This window comes from Megalobrama amblycephala, linkage group LG9 (genome assembly GCF_018812025.1).
Source record: "Megalobrama amblycephala isolate DHTTF-2021 linkage group LG9, ASM1881202v1, whole genome shotgun sequence".
NCBI lineage: Eukaryota > Metazoa > Chordata > Actinopteri > Cypriniformes > Xenocyprididae > Megalobrama > Megalobrama amblycephala.
The window spans coordinates 1,818,086-1,840,357 of record NC_063052.1 but is presented as its reverse complement, the minus strand read 5'-3'; the positions used below and the strand labels follow the sequence as shown (position 1 = coordinate 1,840,357).

The 22,272-nt window shown below is 36.4% G+C and overlaps 1 protein-coding gene across 2 annotated transcripts; it reads left to right on the top strand.

Annotated features, from left to right (window-relative positions):
- Nucleotides 1-606: 606 nt before the first annotated feature.
- Nucleotides 607-22,114, top strand: umad1 (UBAP1-MVB12-associated (UMA) domain containing 1). 2 transcript variants are annotated; one of them, XM_048201136.1, is made up of 4 exons: nt 607-761; nt 1,053-1,141; nt 9,551-9,636; nt 20,010-22,114. In XM_048201136.1, exons 2-4 carry the CDS (start codon nt 1,063-1,065, stop codon nt 20,286-20,288), a joined length of 444 nt encoding a protein of 147 aa, XP_048057093.1. In that variant the 5' UTR covers nt 607-761; nt 1,053-1,062; the 3' UTR covers nt 20,289-22,114. The 2 variants fall into 2 exon arrangements, with proteins under 2 accessions (XP_048057093.1, XP_048057094.1); XM_048201137.1 differs by lacking the exons at nt 607-761; nt 1,053-1,141 and adding an exon at nt 8,764-9,315.
- The last annotated feature ends 158 nt before the right edge of the window (nt 22,115-22,272 follow it).

Here is a 22,272-nt window from a genome sequence, read left to right as displayed (position 1 = left end):
AATAGCTTCGCAGATTCACAGAATAACATTTTGCTTTACTATTTTTCAAACCAAGAAGTAACTCACTAGGCTATAGTTTCATTTCTACATAAAATAACAGAAGGTTGTGGTTTCATTTGGTCTATTTTTGTTGTTGTTGTTGTTGTTGATAGTATTTCCCCATAATTAGAAAGAGATTCGTAATAAAAGCCACATTTTATTGTATTCTTTGTCTATCAAATGAACTTTTTTCCATACTTTTTTTTTCTATTTACAGAGAATGCTTTCCAAGTCAATCCCAAACGTTTTGCTATAACTGAAAAAAAGGAAACTCTATTCTCCAACCCACAAAAATCACATTTGTTATGAAATTCGTCCGTTCATTGCGTACTTCTCTGCATTATTAAAATCATTTATCAGCTAATTCATTAAATAGGACATTTCCGAAAGAGGTTGTATTGTGGAACAGCTGTTTAACCGATTTATTGAAAAAAGAAAAGAAAAAAGAAAATAGCACACGTAATAATGGTTAATTAATGAAAGCATAATTATTAACATTTCAGAGACATGTTAGTAAATATGGATGCCTTACTACGTGGGCTTGAAATACTACTTTTTTAAAAAGATTTATTGGAAACACATTGTAGTTCTCTTCCTTTGGTTTTCACACGGACCGAAAAAGCAGATGGACACGACGTGTGAAGGACTCGTAAACAAAACTTCAGTCGAGTAGCTCGCTTTTACCATAACAAAACAGAAATATTATCCACATATGATTTTAAGTAAGACAATATTTCACTCAAATTTCAAATGATTGTTCTTTTTGTTTACTGTATTTCAGCAGAAATGTACTATAGTAACGCTTGCTAACTTGCTTGTCTCTTGAGCTGTCAAGGAAAAACAAAGCAACAGCATAACGCTAGTTTTCAAGTTGTAACTTTATATAGATCACATTGTTTTTGAATCCATAAAGAAAAAGAAATTACATTTGTAACACTCGATTGATGTCGAAATCTGCTTCATACCAGCATATCACGTGTGTTATTGAGGAATGACTCTGACTTTTAACACAGACACACAAGGATGTTGAAGTTTTTTGGATTCAAGAATGACGCAGCCAAAAAATCAAATGATAGAGAAACTGATGGATTTGTCATCATTGGTAAGTTATTTTATTTAAAAAAAATCTTTATCATTGCCTATATTTTCTTTTTCTAGTTGACTAAGAATGTAAAAGCATTTAAAGGTGCAGTAAGCGATTTCTGAGAAACGCTGCTGAAAATTGAAATCAACACCCTAACAAACAAACGTGAATATTTGTTAGATGTCTGTGTGTCTGTGTGTGTGTGTGTGTGTGTGTGTGCGTGCTGAACAAAAAATAGAGGAAACGTCTGTCTGTCTGTCTTTCTTTCTTTCTTTCTTTCTTTCTTTCTTTCTTTCTTTCTTTCTTTCTTTCTTTCTGTCTGTCTGTCTGTCAGAAATATTGTTAAGTAGAATCGTAAACTATATCCAAAAATTGTTTGTTTAATGCCGATCTACCACAAGAGGGCAGTATAATTCAATCCTCATATTCAGTGTGAAGGCTGTAGTTCATCAATGGGAAAAGTTGATACAGATTCTAGCCTCATTGACGCCTTTTACTTTCTCTAATTATGAAGTAGTAATCAGGACACGGATTTGGTGTTTTCTGTACTTCTGAGTGGATACAGATGGCCAAGGGTCAGTGTTGGTCAAATTTGTCTACACATTTGTAACCTTGAGAGTTTATACAGTCATATCACATACCTTGTCCATTTGTTATGCTTGTTACAGTAATAAGGTTTTTATGTTTTTATGTTTCCCAGCTCCATGTTATCTTATATTTGCACATTTGACAGACAGAAACCATATCATCTGTATTATAACTATAGAGGGAATGTAGGTCAAAGGGAAAGAGCGATCCCATGCTTCATAAAAAGCAGGATATGTTTACTGAGGGCTTGAGCCAGATTTGAATAGCTCACACCATGTCCTCATGTAGTTTGAGGAAATATTGGAAACCAGGGAATGGAAAATTACTGCTGAATATTTGAGGAAAGATGGATGTTTGGCAAACTATGCTCTAATGGTTCTCCAATTTTAGGCTAACCATGCTGTGAGAACGTTTTGGAAATGAACAGAGAATTTCACTATAGGAGACTGATGCTTTTAATTTGACATTGACATTTATATGAAGCCTGTCACTTAACTCTTATGACATTAATGTTAACTGGTATTAAACTATATTATTTTTTGCACTATTGACAAGGCTTTAGAAAGGCTACTTGATCTACAACAATATATAAGAAAGTAAATAGGACTTATTGACTTTAAAGACTGTGTTTGTTTCTGAAACATATAAATTAAACTTATTTTTTAATGCAAAGTCTCAGTGTTATAAACGGATTATAAATCTGTTAAACATTATTGTTCTATTGATTTCTGAGTCATAATATTCTAAGTACTTTCTCAGCATTTTAGGTTCATTTTGAAACAAAGTGCATTACTCAATGACTGTTTGGATTTTTTTGAAATCTCTTTTATTCACTCTTCATCATGGGTTTAAGGATTGTACATGGCAACTGGAATACAAACAGTACGTGATAACATAGTGTAATTAAACTGGGTCACATGAAGCAAGCTGCACTCTGGACCAGTCTTAGTACTTTAGGGTAGAACTGTAGATGAACTCAACCCAAGCATGATCCCTGGACTACAATGAAGTGCTCTTGCTCAACTGGAATTAGACCAAATGTGTTCATCAGGCTGACGGGACAGACACATGACCGTTACCTTCACACAGCAGCAGAACACAGTAGTCGGTCTGGTTTGGGTCACTAAATAAGGTTCTCTTCATACATGGTTTGGCTATGAACGAGAATAATAACCTCATTCTAAAACCAAATCGACTGCCTGAAAGTTCAGATAATTTTTCCTGTATGATTGGAATCACAGTTAACAATTAGTCTATCATGTTATTGTCATGTAGCACTGCACATATGACAAAACTCCTAAGTGTGAGTGGTTCGGTTCACCTCCAGCACACTTGACCAGGCGTTTGTGGCTGCAGTAATTGTGCTGACACCACATAAGGACGACAATATAGGCTTACTTTACATTGCATTATTTATCTGTGCCACAGATCCACTTCTCCTGGGGAAAGAAATTCCTTGCTTTTGACATTGAAGTGCAAATGAGACCATATATGACTTGTAAAATGGCAAATAGTAGGAGCTTAGTGAAGGGTCAGTTTATGTTGCATGTCAAGTCACCTTTATTTATATACAATACAGATTGTTTCAAAGCAGCTGTACAGTGATAAACAGGAAAATAATGATCAGTGATGCGAACAGAATTAGGCCCACATTTTCGTTTTAAAACGCCTAACTTTTGCTACGGTTACGCCTGTCATTTACACTACTCCAGTGTTTTCGTCCCTCGAAAATGCAGCAGACCCTGTTTTAGTTTGAAAACGACCAAAACTGAGACTTTTGAAAAGGATGTCGTGGCTGCCCTCGTTACGTTACTGGAACACGACAATAACGCGTCAGAGCTGTGTTTCCCAAAAGCATCGTAAGCCTAAATTGATCATAGAGACGCTGGCTATACGATCAATTTAGGCTTACAATGCTTTTAGGAAATGCAGGCCTAAGCCGTCTCTCTCTAAACGGCTCTGTAACATACCAGCCTCGTCAGCCATGAAAACAATAACATGGAGATGGAACGTCATGCTTTGCTGACATTGTGGTCCTTTATAGCAGCCATTGTGCAGTTAAACTGCATTTTTTTTTTTATACTGCAGCTGCCTACATGCAAGCAACTGTTTACACTTGTATGCTAGGGCTGGTTATCGATTCAGATGTCCCAATTCAGTTCAATTTCAATTCTCCAGGTCTCAATTCGATTCGATTTTTCAGATTCGATTCTCGATTTTTGATTCAATGAATTCAGTAAATTTTCACTGGCCCCACCACAAAAAAATAAAAATAAATGAATAAAATAGTTATTGTTTTTGTTGTTTTTGACCCTTGTATTACCTATATTGTAATAAATAATGTTATGACACCCAATATTTTAGATACAAGTGAAATTTAACAATTCTTGACACCCGCGAGGCTACTAGGCTAATATAAATTTCCAAAGATTATTAAAGGTGCCCAAGAATGCTTTTTCACAAGATGTAATATAAGTCTAAGGTGTCTCCTGAATGTGTCTGTGAAGTTTCAGCTCAAAATACCCCATAGATTTTTTTTTATTAATTTTTTTAACTGCCTATTTTGGGGCATCATTAACTATACACTGATTTTGGCAGCGCGCCACCCCTTTAATTCCCCTGCTCCCTGCCACACGAGCTCTCGACTATATTACAGTGCATTTACAAAGTTCACACAGCTAATATAACCCTCAAATGGATCTTTACAAGATGTTCGTCATGCATGCTGTATGCATGCTTCGAATTATGTGAGTAAAGTGTTTATTTTGATGTTTACGTTTGATTCTGTATGAGTTTGAGGCTATGCTCTGTGGCTAACGGCTAATGCTACACTGTTGGAGAGATTTATAAAGAATGAAGTTGTGTTTATGAATTATACAGACTGCACATGTTTAAAAATGAAAATAGCGACGGCTCTTGTCTCTGTGAATACAGTAAGAAACGATGGTAACTTTAACCACATTTAACAGTACATTAGCAACATGCTAATGAAACATTTAGAAAGACAATTTACAAATATCACTAAAAATATCATGCTATCATGGATCATGTCAGTTATTATTGCTCCATCTGCCATTTTTCGCTGTTGTTCTTGCTGGCTTACCTTGTCTGTGCACAGATCCAGACTTTAATACTGCCTTTCCTTGTCTAATGCCTTGAACATGGGCTGGCATATATGCAAATATTGGGGTCATACATATTAACCCTCTGGAGTCTGAGGCTGATTTGGGGCCTGGAGAAGTTTTGACATGCCCTGACATTTGTGCTTTTTTCAGTTGTTCATAAACATATTAATGACACAAGTGTCATTACACTGTATTCAGCACAAACTAGGCTACCATAATATGTGAGGAACATGTGTGTACATGTTTGTGTTTTTGAAGGAATAACGTTTATGCGTGGTTACTGAAAAAACAAAAAACTTAAGTCACTGATATAAGGCCAATAAAAGTATATTAAATCTGTGTTCACAAGACTTTTGGGTATTGAAGGTTGTAGACTAGAGTTTTTGCTTCAAATTATGTAAAAATTATGCTGACTACTCTTTCATTTATAACAATATACTGATTTAGTTTTTGTAAGACACTTTTTGCCAAGAAACACGGTATGCGAGGAGGCGTGAATCTCCATGAATAATGGCTCATTCTCACCTGTGAAGACAAAAGAATTGAATAGTAATGACCTGAAAAGACTTGCATATTAATGAGGCATTTCAGTCAGGTAGGCTGTGAAAAAAAACTTCTGTGATGTCTCAAGCTCATCATGGTATATGAAACATACAGAAAAATTTTATTACAATATAAAATAATGGTTTTATATTATACTTTAAAATATAATGTATTTCTGTGATGCAAAGAGTCTGAATATAGGCTTTTAGTTTAAAAGCATGCACATTTGGAGAAATATAGGATTCTCATATGTTTATGTCAATTTTCTATACAGAGGAGTTATTTTTTATTTAATATTCATTGTTATCTCTATGAGCGCTGGTGTTTGCAATTCATACTGCAGCCGGAGGGCGCTCTGTGCATTTTAGTCCACAAATTCACCTAAGAAGAAGACGATATTCCATGAATGGTGTTTACCAATTCATACTACAGCCGGAGGGCGCTAAAGAAACAAAAACTCACTTAAAACTTATCAATAGAAGAAAACAAACAGGAATTTACTGAATGTCTTCCAGAGATCGCTAACCATGGCTTTTTCATCCAGATAAACAATTTTCAAGGCAATAAATACACGATTGAGATGATGAATGCATGTGTTGTCTCTGAATTTGCCTGTGAATAGCGCTGGCTCCGTGGGTGTGGCCGCATTAGTGGGTAATGAGCTGAATCACGGACTTCTGACATGGCTCTCTTTTCATACAGATTACATAAACGCAGAATGTTTGTTTTCGATTTGACTTGCACGATTTAAAACCTGACATTTCAACGTTTTGTTAGACATAAGTATGAATTTTTTGTGATTAGTATTCACTAAGTTACACTTCATTTTCTGAGAACTATCAGATTGGACTTCGTTCAGAGGGAGATGAGAGATCACGCATCATGTTAGTTTTCTTTATTTTACAAAAAGCACAACATTTTGTTTTTACTCTGAGTGTATACAAATAAAAGGAGATATTCTATAGTTTCAATTGATGTATTACTTATGTTTCTATGACAAAAAATGACGGAGTATTTTAAGTCTGTTTTGCTGCAATGTGAAAAAAAACCTGCAAAACGCGCCGGCGCGTTTTTAGACCTCAGAGTGTTAATGATCCCGACTGTTGCGTAACAGTCGGTGTTATGTTGAGATCCGCGTGTTTTCCGGAAGTCTTTTAAACAAATGAGATTTACATAAGAAGGAGGAAGCAATGGGGTTTGAAACTCAATGTATGTCTTTTCCATGTACTGAACTCTTGTTATTTAACTATGCTGACGTAAATTCAAATTTTGATTCTAGGGCACCTTTAAAGACAAGTAAACAGTCATTAATAAAAAAGAACAAATAATTAAAATACAAGCAATAGCACAAATAAATAAATACAATAGAACAAAAATATGCTTTTAAGCTTTTTCAGGTTGGTCTAACATAGTTTTCAGGTACAGAAATTGAATAATCAAATGTAAAATAACACTGCATTTAATCTTCACCGTACAAAATAAATAAAGTTTAAACCTTAAAGTTACAAAAACATTATTCAGTGAAGAACAGAGAGTGATTTTCTCTTTAGTTGATTAACATTAAAACACAGACAGCTGCAGGAATATTCGTTTGTTGTCACTTTAAAACTAATGCACATACAATACTGATACACATATGTTCTTTCTATACTGCTTACCACAACCGGAACAGACTATGTTTACCTAGAAACTTGCAAAGGCGGGGATTTTGAGATAAATTTAACGTCAATCAAGATATTATGTTCAATGTTTGCGGAAATAAATACGGAAAAAAATCGATATCGTATCGACCACATTTTAAAAAAAACGATTAATCAAAAAAATTGTTTTTTTTTTTTTTTTTTTTGCCCAGCCCTATTGTACGCGCATGCCTATTATGCATGAACAATCATGTGACATGCGTTTTCGGTCGTGTAGTGTAGACAGAGATCGTTTCTGAAATGCCAGTATAAACGAGGATCTTTTTCATTTTAAAACGAAAATGCACTAGTGTAAACAGGGCTTTAAATTCTGCTGTAAAGCTGCTCTTAAAAAAGTGAGTAGTGTCATTATTCAGTTGAAGTCAGTTCAGTGTTGATTCGTCTTGGATCAGTAGAGCGCCCATGCTTTTTATTTGAAACTAAATCTGTGGATGATGCTACTGATGAATCACCTAGTTCATTTTCCCACTTTGAAGATTTTTACTAAAAGGCAGTAAGGACAACAACTATAATGATAAACATCTTGGCGTCTACACTAAGAGACTATAACATTCTGTTTATTCTAAGCACCTGAGAACATGACACCCAAGAACACATGCTTTAAAGTCAAATGGATTTCATCTACTGTCAATGTTTTTATTGGTCACCAGCTTGAAAAAAATCGATCTGAAAGTGATTCCAACAATATCGGTCCTCTGCTGTTATCAGTATAGTTGTGGTGTGGGTGCTATTTTTAAAACTTTATGATTGGAGTTATCGCTCTTGGTGTAAACGGGCCTTAATATTGATTCAGTGCTGTAAGGGATTGACTGTAATACAGCTACAGTTATCCAGCCAATAGCACTGAGTAGTTTTCTATTTTTCTTAAAGGGTTAGTTCTCCCAAAAATAAAAATACTGTCAGTAATTACTCACCCTCATGTCGTCCCAAACTCGTAAGACTTTCATTCATCTTCGGAACACAAATTAAGATATTTTTGATGAAATCTGAGAGCATTCTGTCCCTCCATAGACAGCTACGCAACTGACACTTTGACGCTTCCAAAGTTCATAATGAGATCATAAAACTAATTCAGCGGTTTAGTCCAAATTTTCTGAAGAGACAATCTTTTTTTATGATGAACAGATTGAATTTAGGCTTTTATTCACATATAAACATTCATCAACTCACACATCAGTTATGGTAAATGGAAGCTCAATCATGATTGCTTGACATGCGAACCAATGAGGTTCATTCTCGTGTGTTACGCAGCATGTTTGAGCTTCTGCAAGAGGTTCGTTCTCGCGCGTTAACATCAAGCAGGTTCAGTTGAGCTTCTTTTTAAATCTGTTCATCATATAAAGCGATCAAGTCTCTTAAAAGAAATTGGAAGAATCAAGAAGTCGCTCACTGGCGATGAACTTTGGTAAAACTAGTTTCATTTGTTACCTGAGAACACAGCAGAATGTTCAGAACACCCTGAACAGCAATCAAACGAAAGTTCAATAACCCAAACTTTATTTTCAGTTCTGATTTTTGGCTAAAAAATTCAAATTGAAGTGAAATGAAACTTTAATTTTGGTTTTGGGAAAAACAATATATTTCGGTGCAATGCTTCCTGTTGGTATAGGGAAGGTCTTATTAGAAATTCACACTGACATTGTTTTGCCTAGATAATAGATTGTCATTTGGAGAAGGCAGTTTGAAGATGACATGAGGAACAGAGACCTTTGCCAAGCAACAAATTAAAGCAGAGTATTTGAACCCACCTGATGATGCAGTTGGAAACTGCAGCCCAAGAGGAACAGCTACTCGCAACTTACACAAAGACCTGTTGACCTCCGGCGATTATATCCTTGTCAGTGTGAACGCCCCTTTAGATTCAAGTCATACAAGCTTTTTTCCCAGAACATAAACAATGGACACTATCTCAAAGGGAATTATTTGTGGAGGTGTTGTGAAGGTGTTGATAATAACAGGGAGGAGTCGTGGTGTGTGTGAAGGCCCCAGAGGTGAGCAGACTATCACCAAGACATTCAGCTGTGTGATTCTCAGGAGCAACAGGAAGAGGCTGGGTTTCATTTTCAAGAAGGAATTACACCATCTGCAATTCCAGGAAGGAAAGAGATGTAATGATGGTGTAGAGAAAAGAACGGATCCTGCGTAGAGAATGTCTTTTTATGTTGCACAGCGTTCTGTCTAGTTATGATTCTAAGGTGTTGCAGGTTTCTGTCAAGTAACGCCGTTGATTGTGGCTGTAAGTACCTAGAGGGAATGCTTCGTAATATGATAATGTAATCTACCTTTTTTGATGTAGTTAATCCACATTATTTTGTTGGCTGTGGAGGAAAAGTAATTATTCTTTTGGAAAATCAAGGCGTTGCCGTAAAGGGTTCATGATTGGCGCTGGGAATTGCTATGTGCTAAATAATAAGTCTTTCTTCTCTGATTGATTTTAAAATTATTCATTGTTTTTATTCTTTGCATTTCAGGTGAAACTGTTGAGGACCAGCGACAGAAGATTCAGTCCATGAATATTGAGCAGCCTGCAACAAATGTAATAGTACAACCATCTAAGGTGAGTTTTGTTTCACTTAGGAGAGTGATCCATAATTACAAATACTTAATGATTGTATGACAACAAACTTCAAACAAAATTTAAGTCATCGTTCACTTCTTTCAATCTTTCCATCGAGTGAGCTGTAAAAGGGTTAGTTCACCCAAAAATTAAATTTCTGTCATTTAATACTCGCCCTCATGTCGTTCCAAACCCGTAAGACCATCGTTGATCTTTGGAACCCAAATTAAGATATTTTTGATGAAATCCAAGAGGTATTTTATCCCCCATAGTAATTACCACATTCAATGTCCAGAAAAGGTAGTAAAGACATTGTTAAAATAGTCAACGTGACTACAGTGGTTCAACCTTAATGTTATGAAGCCACGAGAATACTTTTTGTGTGCAAAAACAAAACAAAAATATGCTGATTACGTTGTATAGATAGTGCAGCTCTTCCATGATCTACATCAGAACACCGGCTCATTGGTTGATGCTGTTCACGTGAGCACCACGACGCATGCGCATGATGCTGATGCAGGAGCCGGCCAATACTGAGTCGCGTTTCTCACGCAGAACCTGGAAGCGCTGCATTGCACTGCATCTACAGTGTAAATAGCGTGGGAGACTGACAGGGTAGAGAAGGAATTCTTGAATAAAGTCGTTATTTTTGTTTTGTTTTTGCACACAAAATGTTTTCTCATCGACTATTTTAACGATGTCTTTACAATCTTTTCTGGACTTTGAATGTGGTAATTACGTTGCTTTCTATGGGGGATAAAAAACCTCTTGGATTTCATCAAAAATATCTTAATTTGTGTTTCAAAGATGAATGAAGGTCTTACGGGTTTGGAACGACATCTGGGTGAGTAACTAATGACAGAAATTTCTTGTTTACAAGGTGGCGATTTTGTATGAATTTGTACAATGTGATTTGTAAGGAAACGTATGATTTTTTTTTTTTTTAGAAGAAAAAAAAATAAGCATGAATGTCCACCCCTGAACCTCAGCAGGGCGTAAGCATGTCATACAAACTAATACAGATGAATTTGAATTACCCACCAATTTGCCAAAATTTGCCATTGATATAGTCACAGAGCTTCACTGGTTAACAGTTCACTGGAGGGCAAGATTATCAGTGAATAACAACTTAAATTTTGGTCCATTCCTCACATCACATAGCAGAAGACTGTAAATGTAGTGCAAGTCAATCCTATAGACAACTTTCAAAGTGCAGTCACATTTACCATTATTCAGCCAATTTTCATGGGCTGAATTTCATTAGGAATCCATGCAATCTGGAATTTTGCGTAATGGCAAAAGATTTCCCCAGAAAGATTTCGCAACAGGTTCAAGTTGGTCATGTAAATTCACCATGGTGAACAACAGAAAACTGCTTAGTTTGCATCATCTGTGTGAGCTTTGGTTTACACATCATACACAATTGACATTGGACTTTTTTTGCTGGCAAAATTTCACTAATGTGACCGCACCTTTATGGTTCTTTTTGCCATTTTTGGGTTTAACAGGTGGTCAATATAAATGTGTCATTTATTTAGAAAAGAGCTGCATAAAGACTCAGTGCTCTACATGCTTGTTGAGGAAATTTTTTTTTAAGGAATCAAACTTACGATTTTGACCTGGCGGATGATAAAACATCAAAACATTCTTTTCTTAGAGCAGTAGACACACATTATGCTACATTTTCAGTCTGATTCTGAACAGAGTAATTAAATCTTAAGGATCACTCATAGAGTCGTTTGTGTTAGCGGGCCGGCATGATTTCCATATGCTGTGTGCTGGGCACGCAACAGCACTGAAGAGAGAAAGAGCCCCTTGAGTTGCACTGGCCGAGCGGGTGTGTGACAGGTGCCAGGTGGCAGGACTGAACAGCGCCAACATGTGCTGCTGCCATTCAGCAATCTGTTCCACAGCACCGCCTGGAGACATATGGCTAATGAAAGACGCTCAGTCTCACTCTTTCTCTTTGAATATGAGAGGCTTTCACAAAATCCCAAAGCCTAGTGTCAGTTAATGGAGTTGAACTTGTGGACAGGACAAGTGGGTTTTACAATCAGGTGGACAAAATAACGGAAAAAAACACATGAAAAACCTCAGCTGTCAAAGAGGCATGATAGTATGTAGTTTGATATGTGAGTTTCCAAAGAAATACTTGTGTGAGTTCCAAAGAGGTCACATAGTTTCTGGATTACAGGTGCATCGATCACAAAAACAGCACAATGCTTTAAAGCAGGGATGTCCAATTCTGCTCCTGGAAGGCCACTCTCCTGCAAAGTTTAGCTCCAACCCCAATTAAACACACCTGAATTAGCAAACCTGAAGGTTTGACAAGGGATACTAGAAACTTCCAGGCAGGTGTGTTGAGGCCTGTTGGAGCTAAACTCTGCAGGACGGTGGCTTTCCAGGACTGAGCTTTAAAGGGAACCTATAATGCCCCTTTTACAAAATGTAATATAAGTCTCCGGTGTCCCCAGAATGTGTCTGTGAAGTTTCAGCTCAAAATACCCCACAAATCATTTATTATAGCTCGTCAAATTTTGACCTATTTGAGTGTGAGCAAAAACATGCTATTTTTGTGTGTGTCCCTTTACATGCAAATGAGCTGCTGCTCCCGGACCCCTTTCCAGAAGAGGGTGTAGCTTTAACAGCTCGCTCTTTGGTTGCTCAAAAACAAAGATGGAGAATCTCACGCAGCCAAAATGACAATTGTAAGCTCAAACGGCTACACACTAAGTAAAGTTTAAAAAGTGAAATCAAGGACCCCTTTAAAGGTTTAATTCACCCAAAAATGAAAGTTCTGTCATTATTTATTCACTCTCATATTGTTCCAAATCTGCAAGACTTTGATTCAACTTCGGTACACATATTTTAAATGAAATTTGAGAGAACTGAGGTTTGTTCTCATGCTTCAAGCAAGTAGAGTTGTGCTTCCGTTTACCATATTTGAGAGCTCTATGTAAGTTTGATGATCAATGTTTATATGTGAATAAAAGCCTGAATTAAATTGGCTCATTATATAAAGTGATCATGTCTCTTCAGAAGATTTGGATTAAACCACTGGATTAATATGGATTACATATACAAGCTCTTTATGAACATTTTGAACCACCTGAGTGAATAGACTCTAGATTCTTGCAGATTTTATTAAAAAATATCTTAATATTTGTTCTGAAGATTAACAAAAGTTTTATGGGTTTGGAATGACATGAGAGTGAGTAAATAATGACAGAGTTTTAATTTTTGGGTGAACTATCCCTTTAATGTTCACAACATTCACACAAGTCACAATGAAGTCAAATAGAAAATTCTTATTTTCTTATGGAATGGTGCAGTGTTTATTATAAATGATTTATCCGTGCACGACTGCACATCATTATTTTTTTTATTTTATTTTTTATGTTCCTGATAATCTTAAAGTAATTGTCCTCTCCCTCTTGTAACAACATCTCTTCTCTGATGACGTGTGCACCGGGACAATAATCAAATAAAAAAATGAGATCACAGCAATTAGCAATAATCCAATCAGTTCCCAATGGACAAAATCCAAAAGGTCCCGCACTACATTTTTTTCCCTCATTTGAGAAGCCGTTTCACTTAGATATATACAAATGAGTACACCCCCTCTGAAAAGTAACATTTTAAACAATATCTCAGTGAACACAAAACAATTTCCAAAATGTTGACAAGACTAAGTTTAATATAAAATCTGTTTAACTTATAACATAACTTATAACCGAATTTCTTCAACCCTTCTCATCAGAAGACGCTCCTGTCGAGGTGTTAACTTCCCTGGACCACCTGTATGTCTCTGTGAGATGATTGCAGTTCCATCTTTTTAAAATTTTTGTACCACTTTTGCTACAGTATTCTGACTGATAATTAAAGCTTGGCTGAACTTCTTGTAGCCTTCACCTTTCTGGTGTAAAGAAATTATTTTCTTTCTCAGGTCTTGTGACATTTCTCTTCCATGTGGTGCCATTGCTGACAGCATATTTTCTGACACTTAAATTGTGTTTTAAATTATGAATTAGGGCTGACCGATATATCGCATGCGATTGTCACGCGCATTTCGTCAGTAAAGCCGGTTCCCTGATTACCGCTAAATCGCCATCACCTGCTTTCAAATGGAGCAGCATTTAATAGACTGACAAGCCACGCAATATCGCGTTCATTATCGAAGGCGATTCATCTGCGATATGAACGCGATATTGCGCGGCTTGTCAGTGATCTACGGCTCTGTCTATTAAATGCCGCTCCATTTGAAAGCAGGTGATGGCGATTTAGCGGTAATCAGGGAACCGGCTTTACTGACGAAATACGCGTGACAATCGCATGCGATATATCGGCCAGCCCTATTATGAAGGGTCTGAATCCACTTGCATTCGTTTGAACTGCACTCTCACTGAATCACCTGAAGCAATTTCTCAGTAAAACAGACAGTATCGAGAGAACAAGCAGCCATTTTCCTCTGTGAACATGCGCCAAATGGATGTTTGACAATTTTGTTGCTTTTTGGAGTTTTCCAAAAATCCTGCAGGCGCCCGTGCCTTCTCCGTAGGCTACATGAAATAAATGCACATCCTTGAATGAGCACGGATTTCCAGCGTATTTACTTGAACTTATCAGGTAGGCTAATATTTATGGTTTGATCCATTCCAGAGGCGGCAAAAATCAGAATTTATAATGGACTGAATAGCTCTCTCAGAACTTGATGTGCGATTCCACACTGACTGAATATGCACATGAATCACGGTCACACGCACACGCTCAGAGCAATATTGTTTTAGCTATGTTTTATAGTATTAAAATATTTCGAAGGACAAAAACATGAACTTTATTGGCTTTACTTCAAGTCAGCTGTCACTTTACTTTGGCGCGAGCCCCTATGTGCTCGCACACTTGGCACAGCCCTTGCGACTGTCATGAATTCATATGAATTAATATAATTAGCCTTTTGCTTGACTACGTTATCAAACAGCTAATGTTACACACACCGTTCCTGTTCTTCATCTCAGAGTCAGACAGCTCCCTTCTAACAGTCAGTATCCTTACAAACGCTTTGAACAACTCAGAACGTCAGTGGAGAAAGGCATATAGTTCATCATAACATTGTAATAGACTCGCTATATTGCTAAATTTACACAATTTTTCATATCAACAGAAAATATACCAGGATAACCTGGCTTCTCTCGAGACTTTCCTTCTTCAGAGCAGTCATAGTTAATGATATGTTAAAGCCTGCCGGCACGTTGTTGTGATGGGTTACATCCGCGGGTTTTAGACTGTCTTTGGTTTACTGCAGTTTCAAACATAAAATACTCAGCAATGGTGCCGACTTATGAATTTGCATATGGTTTGTCTTAAAGCATATTAAAAACACCACATAGACATATAAACAATATTAAAAACTTGATTTTCACCACAGGGGGTCTTTAATACCCTTTTATAGTCAACTGTCTGCTGGACACCTGTGTAATGAATAATAATTAGAGAATAATTCATTTGAATTCTTGTTAAATTAGACATTTGTAGTCTAAAATTTAGCTTTTCTCCAGAGACTTTTAGTAGGGTGTACTCATTTTTGCATCGCCCTAATTTGAGTAAAAATGAAAATTTTGTTCTCCAAGTTATATTATTAACCTTACTTTCATATTATAAGTTAAACAGATGTTATATAAAACTTAGTCTTGTCAACATTTTGGAAATTGTTTTTGTGTTCATTGAGATATTGTTTAAAATGTTACTTTTCAAAGGGGGTGTACTCATTTATGCTGAGCACTACGCCACAATAAGTAGTAAAGACGATTGCTTTTCGTGCTTGATGCTGACTTTTAGGGGAACACTGGAAAAACAGAGAAACAAACATTTACACTACATGCAAAACATGGACAAACAAAAAACATTAACAGGTACAGAATGACACATCATAGCTTAGCTGTTAAATACCACAAAAGCACATCTTTAGAAATTACCAGAGAGTTGAATTAGCAGTTCTGTGATTCACTCGAAATACAAACCAGGTCTTATAAGCTACACAAAGCTGCCATTCAGAAACCTAATTCAGATGCTTAAAGGAAAAGCTGAGAATTCCAATCAGTTACTTACCTTGTGTCTATCAAAACTGGTAAGATTTATTTTTTTCCCCTTAAAAGACAAAAGCAGTTATTTATACAGAATGTCCAAGCTACTCTTTTCCATACAATGAGTATGAATGGAGACTAGGGCTGTAACGATATGCGATATGAAATCGAAATCGCGATACGCAGGTCCACGAACCTGTATCGCGATGTGAGAAGGCAGAATCGCGACACACCCCTTCCAACTCCCAGAGTTATCCTTCCTGTCCAGATCCAATGCTACCACATTTTTAAATTACTATAAGTATTAGGGGTGTAACGATTTATCGTAGATGGTGTGTCTCAATCAGCTCTCTAGTTCAGTAAGTGTTTCGGGCACACATTGAATCTTGCAAGCAGGTTTAAACGTTTCTCATGTCAGTCTCTTGCATGGTCGCGTGAGAAAAGTCGTGGCTTTCTTTCACCGCAGTGCACAGCAACAGCTGTGCTCACAGAAAAGCAAAAGACGCTTGCGATGCTTTGCTTTAAGTTAGGGGCCGTTCACATATTGCGTCTTTTCCGCGTGCAAGTCAGTTATTATTTTCAAATGTAGCCGGGCGGCAGGCGCGCTCATAATGGGATCAACGCGGTCGCGACGCGCATTCAATTCTCAACTTTTCAGAATGCCGCAAGCGCACCGCAGGTCGTGTGACAAGAATCAACCGATCAGCTATGGCCTTTCCGTAACAAAACATCAAAAGCTCAGCCGAACAGCTGATCATAGCTGTTCATGGTGGTTTTTATATCTTATCTCTATCAATATATCTCATAGTAAAACTAATGCAAGGGCTAGAAATCATTTATCCTTTGCAGAAACATCCTGATCCTCTTGGAGAGCTCAGTTCATGGTTGCATAGCAACGACCGACGCCACAGGAGCGCAAGCGCTTTGGAAAGAAGGAGAAGCGGTGCGGCCGCGCCTTCCACGCGTTTTTAGACGCGCTATGTGAACGGCCCCTATTCATTCATCAAAAGTTCATGTTAAATTTAACATTTTTTTCAGTGACAGACAGCCCTATTCAACTGTTAATTTGAATACAGAAGGTTTTTATTAAAATTTTATATTTATTTATTTTATTGAAATGTGATCTTGTATGTACAACAAGGAAAATTATTGAAATTTGTTTGTTTTTTTAATAAATCTTGTTTGAATTTCAGTTTCATTTTGTTCAAAATATCGTGATACGTATCGTATCGTGAACTCTGTATCGAGATACGTACCGTATCGTGACCTGAGCGTATCGTTACACCCCTAATGGAGACCAATATTACCATACAGAAGTTTCAATTTTGAGTGAATCAAATTTTAGTCTGTTTCTCACACAGAGCTATCATGTGGTTTCAGGAGACAGCTTTCATTGTGCCTTATTTAGTTCAGTTAGTTGTTCACGGTTTTTGCTTCTCCCTCTATGTATTGTACCAGTCTCGTGTTGCAGTAAAGAACTGACATTAATAGATCATCATTCACTGTTTGACATGTGTTTGGCACTCATATAAGACAAACAGGAAAGGTAAGAGTATGAAACCACCCCCACTACTATGACAACCAGATTCTGTTTACCTGCAGCAGAAGCACCGGCTTAAAGGATTAGTCCACTTTCAAATAAAATTTTCCTGATAATTTACTCACCCACATGTAATCCAAGATGTTCATGCCTTTCTTTCTTCAGTCGAAAATGAAACATTCCAGGATTATTCTCCTTATAGTGGACTTCAGTGGCCTCCAAATGGTTGAAGGTCAAAATTACAGTTTCAGTCCAGCTTCAAAGGGTTTTAAACGATACCAGATGAGGAATAAGGGGCTTATCTAGTGAAACGATCTGTCATTTTCGAAAAAAATACAACTGTATATGCTTTATATAAACAAATGATCGCCTTGCACGTGCTTCCGCCAAAACTGCACTTCTGTATTCTTCAAAAAGCTTACTCTGTATGTCCTATGGAAAAAACAGAAGTGGCGCTGTGTTCGTTCCGTAAGTAGAATAGGGAACGCATAGGACATTACGTAATTTTGACCTTCAACCATTTGGAAGCCATTGAAGTCCACTATAAGGAGAATAACCCTAGAATGTTTTCATCAAAAGCCTTAATTTCTTTTCTACTGAAGAAAGAAAGACATGAACATCTTGGATGACATGAGGGTGAGTAAATTATCAGGAGAATTTTTTTTTTGAAAGTGGACTAATCCTTTAAGTGTCTATGAATGGAAAGCTTTGCACATTTAATCACTGACAAATTAACATATTTTTGTGCATTTAGTTTCACATTTGACATTAATAAATAATGCACAGGATAAGAATGGCAGTGTCTCTTACTGGCGTATTTGAGTTGATTATGTTAAAATACACCACTACACCCAAACTATTACAAATTTTAGAATCTGCTCTGTTAGAAGTCTCTTGTGCTCACCAAAGGATTTATTCGATCAAAAATAGAGTAAAAAACAGTAATATTATGAAATATCATAACAGTTTAAAATAACTGTTTTCTATTTTAATATATGTTAAAATGTAATTTATTCCTGTGATAGCAAAGCTGAATTTTCAGCATCATTACTCCAGTCTTCAGTGTCACATGATCCTTCAGAAAACATTCTAACAGTTTTGATGCTTAAAGGTGCCCTAGAACCCTTTTTCACAAGATGTAATATAAGTCTAAGGTGTCCCCTGAATGTGTCTGTGAAGTTTCAGCTCAAAATACCCCATAGATTTTTTATTATTCAATTTTTGAACTGCCTATTTTGGGGCATAATTAGAAATGCGCTGATTCAGTGTGTGTCCCTTTTAAATGCTCGCGCTCCCCGCCCCCAAGCTCGCAACTCTATAATACATTGCATAAACAAAGTTCACACAGCTAATATAACCCTCAAAATGGATCTTTACAAAGTGTTCGTCATGCAGCATATTAGATCGTGTAAGTATAGTATTTATTTGGATGTTTACATTTGATTCTGAATGAGTTTCATAGTAGCCTATGTGTGGCTAATGGGCCTAAAGCTAACATTACACACTGTTGGAGATATTTATAAAGAATAAAGTTGTGTTTATGAATTATATAGACTGCAAGTGGTTAATAATGGAAATAACAACATGGCTCTGGTCTCCATGAATACAGTAAAAAAACAAAGGTAACTTTAACCACATTTAACAGTACATTAGCAACATGCTAACGAAACATTTAGAAAGACAATTTACAAATATATCACTAAATATATCATGATATCATGAATCATGTCAGTTATTATTGCCATTTTTCGCTATTGTCCTTGCTTGCTTACCTGCATAACGTCTGATTAGGTGTTAATTCTGGCTTGTCTAATGCCTTGAACATGGGCTGGCATATGCAAAAGTTGGGGGGCGTACATATTAATGATCCCGACTGTTGCATCACAGTCTGTGTTATGTTGAGATTCGCCTGTTCTTCAGAGGTCTTTTGTACAAATCAAATTTACATAAGAAGGAGGAAACAATGGTGTTTGAGACTCACTGTATGTGATTTCCATGTATAGAACTCTAATTATTTAACTATGCTGAGGTAAATTCAATTTTCAATTCTAGGGCACCTTTAATACTTTTTGTGGAAACCGTGATACATTTTTTTCAGGATTCTTTGATGAATGGAAAGTTCAAAAGAACAGCATTTATTTAAAAATAGAAATCTTTTGGAACATTTTTAAAAGTATTTACTGGCACTTTTAATGAATTTAATGTGTCCTTGCTGAATAAAAGTTTTAATTTCTTTCAAATAAATGAAAAATCTCACCGACCCCAAACTTTTGAACGGTAGTTTATCTATGTGCTGTGCATCTGTGCATCGTTACTTGTGATAAACTGTGAAGTTCAGCTCTAGTTGTGGTACAGCATGTGACTTCCTTCGTTGTGATGTTTCAGGCCTGTTATGAATCCTCATCCACCTCATATGAGACCAGATTTCTCAGCTCTGTGGCTGCACGCTTTCTCTTTTTGGGTGTACTGATGTGAGGCCAATTTTTTTGGCTCATTCATGCAGTCAGTCTAATAATAACAATTAATACTAAAGAAACTGATACCTGGCATATCATATCACCTGACCTTGATGATGATTATAATGAGTAAAGGATGAACTTATTCCGCATTAATGAGGATTTAAAGAGCTAAAAACTTGCTCACAGTGGCAGTTTGGTTGAGTCACACATGCTGTGATGAATATAATAACAGTTCTGCTCTACAACAGATCTGGTTTCTCAGTTTTCATGCGGATTTTCTTTCTTTTTCTTCAGCCATCCAGCGCCAGGAACAGAGGGTTTACAGAGACGGCTCAGCCTTCCTCCCAGCCCACATCTGCTAAGATGTCCTCAGAAACACACAGTGTAGATGCCACCCCTGCTCTCACTGAACTTCTAGGAGATATACCTTTCACTTTAGCACCACACATCCTGGCCATGCAGGCAGGCCTGCCCTTTGTAACAGATATCACCTTGCCTCATGACATAAATGACAAACTAGCCAACTTTCGTTATGACTTCTCCTTGGAGAACTCTGTGCTTTGTGAGCCGTGACTCTTTGCCCATGAGTTATATCACCAACACGTGATGAACTACGAGCCTTTGGTTTTCAAGATTCTGCTTAACCGCTTGCCTCTTAAATAAATGAAGTGATCTAGTTTCAGAAAATCGGTCACTGACTATAGGGTGTTGGGCTCAAACGAACATATTGTCAATTTAGTTTAAATAAGTTAGTGAAGTTTGCATCAAGATGGTTTACAGTCTCTCAGGATCTTGCACTTTATTGTGTGAGATGAGTGTTACCGCCTCGTTTAAAAACAGTAGATGAGTATTTATAAGATGACCTATGGCTTTACATTTTTCAAATGTAGTTTAAATTTTACGGGTGTAAAGTCTGTGCAATGTTGCATTTTGACTCTGTGGGGTCCTGTAGCATAAGATGATATACTGAAATAGTTTCGATGCTATGTTTCTGAGTAGTTGCATTCGGTTGTGTGATGTTTCAGACACCGCAGTCTGCGTTAGCCTTCCTCAGTTTTTTCTTAGTTCTGCAAAGACTTACTGTAATTTATGGAATCTGTTTCAAGAAGTTTGCTTGCAGATCGTATACTTAAACCAGTCATGATACACCGAAAGAATGATTTTACAGTAACCTGTCACCCAGAAATGTAATTCTTTAAACATATCTAAAATAAATAATTTGATAATATAAAGTATTTAATTCAAATACAAATCATACTTTTAAAAATATATATAAGTATTATAATTAAATATATATTAAAAATGGCAATCATAATGGCCTTTGGCCAGTCCACTACATTTGCTGTAACTTTACAGTGAGTACCAATAAACCTTAAACACTCACCTGTCTGCTATTGGTCAACCAAAAAGATAGTCCTGCCCTAAACTGACACCATTGGTAGAGTCAGTGTCGCTGTGCCTGGCTGTTTGGGATGCTTATACAGATCAATATTTTGATAGTGATGCAGTGTTTACACTTTTCAGGGTGATCAGTATAGAATTTAGCTTACTTGTAGTTGTTTCTTCATATTAAGTTGGGATATGAAGTATTTTTACATCACAAAAATTACACACATCACCTTAGTGAAAGGATTGCACTTAAAACTGAGAGACAAACATCGCAGTGCTCATTATAAATAGGCCAATATTATATCCCTTTGTTATATATAAATATATATGTCTTTTTTTTTTGGTGTGAACATTGTACCTCTACTGTTGTTTGGGTTTTAATGCATGAAGTTTTGAAGTTCTGCTAGATAGCAGGCCATTTTAGGAGGCAGATATGTATTCTGAACAATGTTTGATTGCAAAAACATGCACATGGATTTTAATAGGATTTACTGTACTGTTTGAATAGGCCACATGGTTGTTGATCTGTTTTTTTTTTTTTTTTCTTCATCTGAATTTCAGTTTCAGTTATGGGTTTTATAGTGCATGCTGCTATTTATACAATGCACTCAGGAGGTTTAGCTGTGTCTCATTTACATCCTCTGTACTTTAATTGATATCAGTTTAGATTATTCACTTGATATCACATCAGATTTATTGGTCTTTGTTTTGATTTGTCTGACAGTTATTTCATCTAAGGTTAATAGGTTCCTCCTAATTGATCTCAGTCACTGACATTTACTTTTCAAAACACTGTACTGAAGTAATCAAAGTTTGAGTTATGCTGTCTTTGCCCTTTAAAATGTCTTTAAAATTATTTAATGCCACTTTTTTTCAACTATGTATTCCTTATTGATTCATATCTGGAACAGAATTCCTCATCGATTCTGATCCCACATGATGTTTATGCTAAATTCTGAGCATGAGCAGAATGTAATGATGTTGTTTAATTAAAATCTTATTTGATTACATCTTGTTGCAATTTGCCGTTTTGTATGAACATATCTTATTTAGCACAAAAAGGATTTATTAGAAATGTCCTTTTAATTAAAAAAAGTGTGTGTGTGTGTGTGTGTGTGTGTGTGTGTGTGTGTGTGTATATATATATATATATATATAAAATAAACTA